General features: G+C 32.0%; 2 protein-coding genes across 2 annotated transcripts; both read right to left on the bottom strand.

The window, feature by feature from the left end:
* Positions 1–3310: 3310 nt before the first annotated feature.
* LOC129316163 (cytochrome P450 71D10-like) lies at positions 3311–5348 on the bottom strand. The gene is made up of 3 exons (XM_054960458.1): positions 4250–5348; positions 4056–4167; positions 3311–3986 (listed from the first exon to the last, which is right to left on the bottom strand). Exons 1-3 carry the CDS (start codon positions 5126–5128, stop codon positions 3481–3483), a joined length of 1497 nt encoding a protein of 498 aa, XP_054816433.1. The 5' UTR covers positions 5129–5348; the 3' UTR covers positions 3311–3480.
* Positions 5349–7538: 2190 nt separating this feature from the next.
* LOC129316111 (cytochrome P450 71D10-like) lies at positions 7539–9652 on the bottom strand. Its single transcript, XM_054960379.1, has 2 exons — positions 8747–9652; positions 7539–8315 (listed from the first exon to the last, which is right to left on the bottom strand). Exons 1-2 carry the CDS (start codon positions 9626–9628, stop codon positions 7704–7706), a joined length of 1494 nt encoding a protein of 497 aa, XP_054816354.1. The 5' UTR covers positions 9629–9652; the 3' UTR covers positions 7539–7703.
* Positions 9653–10939: the final 1287 nt, after the last annotated feature.

Raw genomic sequence — 10939 nt, 5'->3', positions numbered from 1 at the left:
ATGGTTAAAAAGGACTTAGGCAATATTTTGTGAACTACAACTCAAAGGCTTTAGACTAGAACTTAGTATTTTTAAAAAATAATCAAATGTTTTGTCAATAAAGGTGCATTTTTTCCTCTAAACTATTCTTTGAGGAAAATCTAATATCTTAAACCATTTGTCATAGCATTTTTACCCCTGAAGTAATTAAAATGTAAAATTTTCTATCCTAATGTTAAATATCCAAAACGTTCATTAGTTAAATATTCTAAAAAAAATTGGTACCTATGAGGAAATGACTAACAGACATTTATAGATATTCAATGTTATTGTAAAAAATGATACGTTTTAATTACTTAAGAGATAAAAATGCTTCAACAAATAATTTATGACATTTGATACATTTTGAAAAATAATTTTTGAGCAAAAATGTACGTTTACATAAGGTTTGTTACCATTCTTCTTCTTTGTAACATACTTCATGAGAAAGCCTTGTATCTTCAAAATCCATCTCTTAAGTGGAATGTCTATCATGACATTGAAAATGAATCTCTCAACCTTTGGCAACTTCAACTTTAGAAGAATGGATTAAGAGTGGTTTTACGTTTGTTTTATATCGAAACGCAAAAACACTTTATAGTTGAAGAATCAAAGATTTGTTTTCTAAAGATTTTTTATAAACAATCAACTCTTCTCATCTTTAGTTGCTAAATAATTTTATTTGTTGGGGGTAAAATTAATTGCTAAAGATTGTTGTAGCATGGTCGCTGCTTGCTTCATGGAGCCATAAAATTTTGAAAAGTTGGGCCATGAAGTAACGGGCTAATGGGCCGAAGCCCGTCATGGAGTCATGAAATCCATAAGGCCAACGCTTTATATCCTCAACATAAATCCATAGGCCCAACGTTTCAGAGTTGTCCTGGAGGTTAATTTGTATCAGAATCACATTCCAATCCCTCTGAATAAGTAGCTTGATATCTGTAGGAATATCAGAGTATTAGTGTGATTAGTTTTAATTACATTAATTAGTTGGTGACCCTAAATTCAATATAAAAGGTGTCTTATTATGTCAGAGGTTTGGAAGGTTGTAGCTCACCTCAAGATAAAAGTTAATCACTCATTGTTTGTAATCTCTCAAAGTTGGGTTGTATTGTTTTGTAAATCACCGAAGAAGGGTTTATTATCTTCATTATCATTTGCTGAGTTTGATTAATGAAATATTTTTACCATTATCATTTTGTTGTTAATACTCTTCTCTTAATTTTCTCAACAATATCTCTTATAATGGTCTCAACAACATGAAGAATCTGATCCAGTCAAATAATTACATTGAAAAATAATTTTTTATATAAATCATTTTCCATTACCTCATATTGACTAAAGACAAGCAACTAACGTCTCTAAAGAGAAAAAAATATTTTTGAAAATACTCTTCATTATAAATAGTTGTCCCTCCTAAGGAGGAATGAATCCTATAAAACATAGTTAGTCAAGTAATCTTTTATTTATTAAGAAAATTTTGGGATAAGCACATTAATTATTCTTAACATTCTCACACTTGTTTGGCTAGAACTTAAATTTAATTCCAATTTGAAGGAACCTAGTGAGTCATGATCCATTTCCTTCAATCTCAATATTCAAAATTTTTCTGTCATATATTGAGGTAAAAAAGTTTGTGAGGAGCCAGCATCCCCCCACACTTAAATCTGTCCCTGTGATTCCATTTTTCAAATTATATATTACTCCCTTCAAACCACAATATAAATTATTATTAATTAATTTATATTTCTGAAAAAAAGTTGATTAAAATATTAATTTTTTATTTTCTAAAAATTCTAACATATTTCTAATTGTATTTTTTAATATAGTAAATATAATATTGAATTTATTCAAAACACCCTAATTAGTTACTCAATAAAAGGAGGATGTAATTGGAAACAATATATATATATATATATATATATATCAACACGGAAAAATTTTATTAGTCTAAAATATACAACATTCAGTAGATGTTATATATATATATATATATATATATATATAAAAAAGACACTGATATAAAAGTTAATCGTAGAAATCGTAATAAAATGATCGTATTGATTGCAAACAAATTTCAATACCTCTCCCAGACATTCTTCTCTTTGGAAGTCCTGAACAAAGGGTTTGGTGGTGCTGCTTGGTGATGGAAGCCATGTTGACTTCAAGTCAATCTTTTTGACTGATTTTTCCGTGTTGAAAGCAAGCGAAATTATTGCAGTTTGGAATGTGCTGAAGTGGAACCACAGCAATTTTTTTTTCTTTTGACCTTAAAGCCCACCCACCCCACCTAAGTCAAAGTCAAGTATACTAACTTTAATTTCCTTGTAACTTGTAATATAAAGATTTTCTTTTTATTTTAAAAATTACATGAAATAAAAAAGATCATATTAGACCAAGAGATTTTCTTTCTTATTCTTTCATCTGTATGTTAAAAATGATCCTCCTTAACAAAAATAAATTTAGTAATTAAATAAATATGTTGGCTAATTTTTTTATAAACACAATAATTTTTCAAAATTTTAAATCATATTAACAAAATATTAATTTTGATCGTTTTGAAAAAATGATTATTGTTGAGAGAATTTTAGCTAAGCATATAAGAAATGGGTTGGAAAAATATTACTTTACACCTCATCTAAAAAAGTTCTATGATTAGCTTAATGTTTTCTAAACAACTCAAATATTAAATTTAACTAAAATCATTTTTTTCCTTAATTTTAAACAAAATTGCCCTTAATCAGCTGGTCATTTTAGCTTAAATTCATGGAAATTTAGAGAGAGAAATTCAAAAGATTTAAGTCCCATTTTCTTAATATTTAATTACTTAATTATGAGACCTTGACTTGTTAAGGGAAAAATGCGTTCGTCCCTAATTTTTGAGTAAAAAAGCAAGTGGGGTCCTCGCATTAATATGAGGAACATTTGAGTGAAGAGGGAAACTTCCTTTGCACGACGCATTGTCTTCACGTCTTCGCAACTCGGGCGGCAGCGTCTTCGTCTTCGTCTTCGTGGGAATATTTTTGCGTTTGCAATTATTTCTCTCATCGTGGGGTAGATAAGCACACAATTTCAAAGAAAAAAAACAAGGTACTCAAAATCCAATGGGTCATTCAACCGGTTTAAAACATTGATTTAAGAGTTAATAATAAAATTGTCATTGAACCATGATTAAACAGATAATAAACAAAATATTTTATTATACCGATTAATGTACTATTAACCTGAATTTTCATATTATGGAAAATAGTCACGATTTTGAATAATATTTTATAACAATTATCAAGTAAAATAAAGCTAAGAAGAAACTTTGTTTATTGATTTTACTACACTCTGTGACCAGTAGAGTGTGTGTTGAGTGACATTTTAAGACTAGAAACACACTTAATACTGACTTCTAAACTATAGATCTAAACTTGTCTCAAAAGCATCATTATCAACTCAGATAACTAATAACCGTAATTAAGGGATATACTTAAAAGGGACAACACATAGATCGTTCTTCCTTCTCATTGTAGCACCAAAACATTCTTCCGTATCCAATTCTTCAGGCTTCATCCCATTTGGAAGTTTCCAATCAAAATGATAAAGCAAACTGGAAATAAGCAATTCAACGACTGGTGCAGCAAATGCAATTCCAGGACATATTCTTCTTCCAGCACCAAATGGGATAAATTCAAAGTTTGGACCATTGAAATTATAATCAACTGCGGTATCAAGGAATCTCTCTGGAACAAATTTTTCTGGTTCATTCCAATATTTTGGATCTCTCCCAATTGCCCAAGCATTAACGATAATCTTAGTTTTTGCAGGTATCTCATATCCATTAATTTCACATCTCTCACTATTCTCTCTAGGAACCAATAATGGTGCAGGGGGGTGCATCCTTAAGGTTTCTTTGATGACAGCAGTAACATATTTCAACTGGGGAATTCCTGATTCATCTACACACCCTTTGCTTCCATAAACTTTCTAACCTGTATACCAAACAAAAGGAATTCTAAATTATTATTTCATCAATCAACACAACTTTTTGCATGATTGTACCTCTTCTTGCGCCTTCTTCATTGCCACAGGGTTTCTAAGTAGTTCTGTCATAGTCCACTCTGTCGTCGTTGCTGTTGTTTCAGTTCCACCCACGAAAACATCCTAAAAATGTATTTAAAGACATGATTCAAGTGTCTCTTTATGTGTGTGTATCAAAAGATAATGATTATGCAACATCACTAACCAGAATAACAGCTTTAATGTTGTCAGAAGATAAGGGAATCTCGAGGTCATCATCGTTCTGAATCCTGAGAAGAACATCAACCAGATCTTCAGTCTCACCAGTACCGTTAATCTTCTTTTCTTTGTGATCAGTCATGATGCTTCCCAAGATCCTATCAATCTCGTGATGGATCCTTATCATTGTAGATTTGATCCCAGTGATCACGCTGAGGAATCCGAGAGAAGGATAGAAATCAATAACATTTAAGCCCGTGGTCAGCCGAATCGCATGCTCAATGGTGGGCAGGATGGCTTCAACGTTGTTGGTCTTTTTACCAAACGCTGCTCTTGCGACTATGGAATTTGTGAGAGGGAAGATTTTCTTACTGAGGTTCATGGCAGAACCTTCATGCTCATCAATGTCCTTCATCAGTGCTGAAACCTCCTCTTCCCTTATGGCTTTGAAAGTCTGGACCCTCTTGGCAGAAAAAAGCTCCAAAGTGCAAATCTTTCGGAGCTGCCTCCAATAGTTTCCGTAGGAGGAAAAGACAATGTCGGAGCTACTGTAAGCAAAGATATCTGTGGCAAGAATTTTGGGTCTATTGGCGAAGATTTGGTCATGCGTCTTCGTAACCTCTTTGGCCATTTCTGGAGAAGACACGATGATGTGTGGAAGCTGACCAAGTTGAAGGTGCATCAAGGGTCCATACTTGTTAGCAAGGTCTCTCAGAGATCGAGTAGGAATGGAGCCTGCAAGTTGATGAAGGTTTCCTATGAGAGGTAACCTGGGTGGCCCGGGAGGTAAGTTTTGACTGCGTTTTCTGGAATTGGAAAGCTTGTGGATCACCAGGATGAAGCACAAGGAGGTGAAGAGGATAGCATAAGGGCTCTGAATCTCCATGTCCAGAAAAATGATTGTTCAGAATCAGAAGTTTGTTTTGTCTGTGAAGTTTCGAGCAGCAAAGTATTGGTTTTATATATTGAGCGCTCGATGAGATCTGAGAGTTCCACAGGGACCATATAATGAATTCCAAAAATGGACACTTTCCTGACTTTGTAGTATTACTTGAGGGTGATTGACTATTTGATTATGCTATGTGTCTTGGGCTATAATTTGTATGTAATCACTAGTTTCTTTGTTGGAAAAGTGGGCTGCGTAATTCTATAATTTTTCTCTCAAATATATAATTTCATTAGAACTTATTCTTGATTTAATCTTTAATTAAGTAGCGTAATGAATTATAGATTGGTTAAGAGGAATGCTTTGTTGAGAGAATAATCCAGAAAATGCTTGAAGCTAAGTTCAGCTTTAAACTGGAAAAGCATTAGAAGCAAGACGAATAGAAGCAATGAATTTCATATAAAATATTAGCAAGAGTTGCTTTGAAGCAACAATTAATCTAAAACCGTGTTTTTAATTTATGTTTTTCTTTTTTAATTAATTTTATTTGCAATTCCCTTAATTTTGTATTGTCTTAAATCTTGATTCAGATAAGAATGCATAATTTTGATATACAATAATCACATAACTTAATGATAAATTCCTGTGAAGATGATTCTACATTTATCAATTTTTTTAAATTCAAAAGCAATTATGTTATAAAAAAGAAAATGTAAAAAGTACATAAAAAGTAATTAAGAAATTAAAATTTCAAATGAAGACATTTGGAATTAGGTGGGTGGGGGAATGGAAAACACATGAAAATGGAACAAGTATAATGAGGGAGGCATTGAAAAAAGTAGAAGATATCCCACATTTATCGTTTGGATATTGGGGATTGGGCCTTCTGAAATATCTTCTGTATATTTACAACATAATCGATCTTCACTTTTTTTCTTGGCCCAAAAATTGATCTTCACTTTGATCTTCATGATTGTGATCTCTTCTTCAGTTGCCAACCCTGAGTTCAGTTCTCCTGTTGTAGTTAAGGCTTATTGTATGGATCCAAGATTCAGGCCCGATGTATGGGTTTATTGTGGGCCTTTAGTTCAAGAATTGAAGTTCTCTAGCCAATTTTATGGGCTGATTCATTTAAGGTGGCCATTCTAGACGGTTTTCTTTAAGGATAGGGAACTTTATGTAATGTGTTAACCTAATTCTAATGATTTATTGGAAAAAATTACAAAAGAAAAACTTGTCATCAATTCTTCACCTCACATCCACGTGTCACCAAAATGTTCTTTACTCACATTTGCCCAAACCCATCACTCAAGACACCTTGCAAATATTAAAGGGAGAATTTCATCATTTAAAGATCATAAGTGTACATATTTTTAAACCAATCCCACATAATTTGGAATTTTACTGCAGGATGTTGGGCCTAAATTGAAATAAAATCATAAAAGAAAATGACCAAAACATCTTTTTTCGAACATGCTAAGCATAACAAGTAATATAAGAGAATTAATAAGTAAAGTAAAGCATTTAACAAGTAACATAGTTGATTAACAATAGAATTCCATGTGACATAAGTTAAATCTATTACTTGTTAAACCGTTATCATAACTTGTAAAATCAACTACATTACGTGTTAAAAGTTATACTTTACTTGTTTCCCTTGTGTTACTTATTACGTCCAGTATGTTTCCAGCTAACCTGATTACTCCTCCTTGAGAGGACTTGTTTTCTTAACTTTACTTATGTAATACCTTACATTATTTACTAACCCTGTAACTTTACTTGTGAAGTCTATGTGACAATTTGAATCTATTACTTATTAAGATGTTTAAAATTAACTACATTAATTGTTAAAGATTTTACTTTATTTGTTAATTCTCTTGTATTACTTGTTATGTTGCAACATTTGAAAAAGGATATTTTAGTTATTTTGTTTTAAAATTTTATTTCAATTCAAGCCCAACATCCTGCAGTGGAATTCCAAATGGTGTTAGGCTTGATTTGAAAATATGTCACATCCATGATTCTTAGATAAAATTCTCCTAAGATTATAAGGTACACAGGAGGAGTAAGAACCATGGGGGTGCTAACAAATGCACGGGGTTGAAATTCAGAGTAGAGCCAACATCCAAAAAATAAAACTAATTTTACTACAAAAAAATTGCAATATAATTTATACATAAATAATTTTCATATATATATATATATATATAATAGACAGAGTTATCTATTATTTTTATCTTATATTGAATTTGTTTAGTAAATATATTATTTATTAGATATCAAGTTATGGCTTTCTTGAATTTCGTATTGCTTTTTTCTTTATTTCGCAAGTTTTAAAAATGTTCATTACATAAAAATTATTGCAACATATAAGTAAAGACGGTTTATAGGTGTAATATGAAAATTACAATGAACACTGAACCATATTACTTACTTATTTCTTGCAATTAGTAAAGTTTTACAACAACTAAACAAAAAGGACAGAACAAGTCACTGAATTACTTTTATTCAAAGTAAAAACGATCCAGAGATACCACAGGGCCATGGAAAATAGAGACAATTATAGATTATAGAACTAGGGTTGATAAACCACTGGGACTAGCCAGAGATTCTCAGTTCTTCTCGTACTTGCAGCAAACATCTCGGACATGTCAAATTCTTCATGAGTGATTCCATTTGGTAGTTTCCAATCAAAATGATACAGCAAATTGGCTAGTGGAAGCTCAATGTTAGGTATGGCGAAGCTAATTCCAGGACATATTCTCCTTCCACCACCAAATGGTATATAATCAAAGTTTGTTCCTCTAAAATCAATTGGATTATCCAAAAATCTCTCTGGCTTGAAGGTATCAGCATCATCCCAAAACTTGGGATCTCTTCCTATTGCCCATGCATTGATAATGATTCTGGTCTTTTCAGGTATCTCATATCCATTAATCACACATCTCTCAATGTTTTCTCGTGGAAGAATTAGTACCCCAGGTGGGTGAAGCCTTAAAGTTTCTTTCACAATTGAGTTCAAGTATTTTAGTTGGTGAATCTCACTTTCACCCACAAACTCTTTTTCTTTGTAGATCTTTCTAACCTCTGCTTGAGCCTTTTTCATTATCTTTGGGTTCTTTATCAATTCTGCTATTGCCCACTCTAGAGTAGTTGATGATGTCTCGGATCCAGCCATAAACATATCCTGAAATATTACAGAAGCCAGATATATTTATTTTATCATGTGAATTGACATGTAGTTAGATGCTTACTTTGAACACCCCAATATTTTGTAAAGAGTAGGCGAAGAATATTTGAATGAATCAATTTGGTTCTTTATGTATATTTAAATCATTGGGCTTCTATAAAGTCATCAAAACCCATATATAATAGTCATGACATGATGAATTCTCTAAACTCTTAATTTCAGCCTGTTGATGACTTCTAACAAGGTATAACTTTTGGATATTAGACTGATACTCTACTCCATTATACAAAATAGTTACTAATTATTGGATCTCATGCACTATATGCCTGTTAAACAAAATGATATAATTGTTCATTAATATACTCTTCTATGAAATTAAATAAATGAAAAGTTCACAATGAATAAATTTCTTAAACAAGCATACTGACCAAAAGGACGACTTTGACGTGGTCTTGAGTTAAGGGATGCTCTGAATCTTCTTCCTGCTGAATCTTTAGAAGAACATCAAGTAGATTCTCCTCATCATCACTTTCATTGCCTATGGCTTTTCTTTCTTGGTGATCCCTGATGATGTTTTCGATGATTCCGTCATTCAATTTGTGGATCTTTTCAAGTTTTGCTTTGATCCTTGTAATCACTTGGAGTGCTTTGATAGAAGGAAAGAGATCAACAACTGAGAAACCTCCCACCAGCTTCATGATATACCGTATAGTAGATAAGAAAGCTTCTTGATCTCTTGACTTCTTGCCAAAGGCTGCTCTTGCAGTTATGGAATTTGTGGTTGTGAAAATTTTCTCACTCAGATTTATGAGCGACCCTTCATTAGAGCAAATATCTTTGATGAGGGCAGAAACTTCCTCTTCCCTTATGCACCTAAAGGACCTAACACGCTTTGCCGTGAAAAGTTCCAAAGTACATATTTTTCGTAGTTGCCTCCAATGGTTTCCGTATGGAGAAAATCCAACATCTGTGTTGTTGTAAAAGATGATCTTGGAAGCAAGGACATGAGGTCTATTAGAGAAGATAATGTCATGGGTTGTGAAGATCTGTTTGGCAATTTCTGAGGAAGAGACAATGACATTGGATGTCTCTCCAAGTTGAAGGTGCATTAAGGGCCCGTACTTGTTTGCCAAGTTTCTCAAGGCGTGATGGGGTAGTGACCCTGCAATTTGATGGATGTTCCCTATAAGAGGTAACTTCCATGGCCCTGGAGGTAGGGTTAGGTTTTTGAAGGATTTCTTGGGATTTGATCGCTTATAGATCAGAAGAAGGAAGCAAAACAAGGTGAAGAGGAAGATTTGAATCTCCATGGTCAAAGAATTGCGATGTTATAAGTTGTATAGGGTAGAACTAATTATATACAAGTTGCGTCGCATTAGGAGAAGGATACTTACGTTTAATTTCCTACCATGTATTGTCAAATGTTAAATGTGTATCAATTTCTTTAAAAAAATCTATCTAAATTCTTAAATTTAAATTTATTAACAATTTAATTACCCTTTGAAACTGTAATAATTATAGTTTATAAGATCTTCTCTCTTTATTTTTGGGCTAAATTTCATTTCATCTTTAAAATCACGCTAATTAAATGTTCCTTTCAGTCTTGTTACTCTCTCTGCTAAAAAATATAAGATATTTTTCTGAGGTTTTATGTTTAAAAATATAACTTTTTTTTAGTTTTTTAATGTATAATTCATTTAACTTTTCATCTTTGAGTGAGATATTCTAATAAATAAAAGCAAACAAAGAAAGATGATCTTAACTTAAAAACAATTAATTAACCTATTATAATGTAATTTGATTAAAAATTATTTATTTTTTTAATGAAGGAAGCAGAAGTTACTTTTAACAACTTCACTAAAACTAATAAAAGATGGTTAACTCATTAAATCTATCTAAAATTAAAAAATATATTTTAATTTTTTCCCATGAGAATCATATAGAAAGCACGTACTCGATTAGAATTAAATTCTTCTTTTTAATAATTTGCAACATGGGGAAAATTAGAAAGTGTTAATTAATAACCCTATATATGATTTACATTAAAAATAAAAAATTTTAAACACACCTTATAATAGAAACAGGAGGGGTACACTGTACGCTCTTCTAAGTAGCTCTTGCATTTCAATTAAAGAAAAACATGATATAGCGGATTGACATTTCAAGTTCCTCACACTGAAAAAGTAATTTCCTTATTTTGGTAATAATTTTTTTTCTTTAATTTCATGTCTGTGCGTTTTGCTAAAGACCCACCTGGTTCTTTACTATTTGCTCCCCGTCGCGGCTTGATTTCAACTCACGTCTCGATCACGGTTCAAACTTTGATTCTGGACAGTCCAATTTGCTCTAACCAATTAATTAGTTCATTCAACTTTTGACTAACTACTTAATTAGTTAATTAATCAAAACTGAAACTACCAGATTTCAGATTAATCAGTGTTTAAAGCATATGTCTTACTATAAAAAATAATCAATTCAATACTCCATGTCTCCGTCCATATGACCGTCAGCCCAAGAAGTTAAGGCATTGTTTCAAGGGAAAATTATGCATGGGCCCTGTGAAACAGACTTATTTCATGAAACTTATTTATAAATGAGTTTGTTTTATGGGACTTATATGT

Source organism: Prosopis cineraria, unplaced genomic scaffold, assembly GCF_029017545.1.
Source record: "Prosopis cineraria cultivar Desert tree isolate PC_DT_omini unplaced genomic scaffold, ASM2901754v1 PC7, whole genome shotgun sequence".
In the NCBI taxonomy this organism is placed as follows: Eukaryota; Viridiplantae; Streptophyta; class Magnoliopsida; order Fabales; family Fabaceae; genus Prosopis; species Prosopis cineraria.
Note: the sequence above shows the minus strand (reverse complement) of the source record. Positions and strands in the feature narration are given on the sequence as shown.

Bases quoted from the DNA above. Each gene is read 5' to 3' on its own strand.
- LOC129316163 (XM_054960458.1), bottom strand. From the start codon at position 5,128: ATGGAGATTCAGAGCCCTTATGCTATCCTCTTCACCTCCTTGTGCTTC. The intron at 4,168-4,249 runs GTTAGTGATGTT...ATACATTTTTAG, and splicing joins ACATTAAAGCTGTTATTCTG to GATGTTTTCGTGGGTGGAAC. The intron at 3,987-4,055 runs GCAAAAAGTTGT...CAGGTTAGAAAG, and splicing joins GCAAGAAGAGGTACAATCAT to TTTATGGAAGCAAAGGGTGT.
- LOC129316111 (XM_054960379.1), bottom strand. From the start codon at position 9,628: ATGGAGATTCAAATCTTCCTCTTCACCTTGTTTTGCTTCCTTCTTCTG. The intron at 8,316-8,746 runs GTCAGTATGCTT...GTAATATTTCAG, and splicing joins ACGTCAAAGTCGTCCTTTTG to GATATGTTTATGGCTGGATC.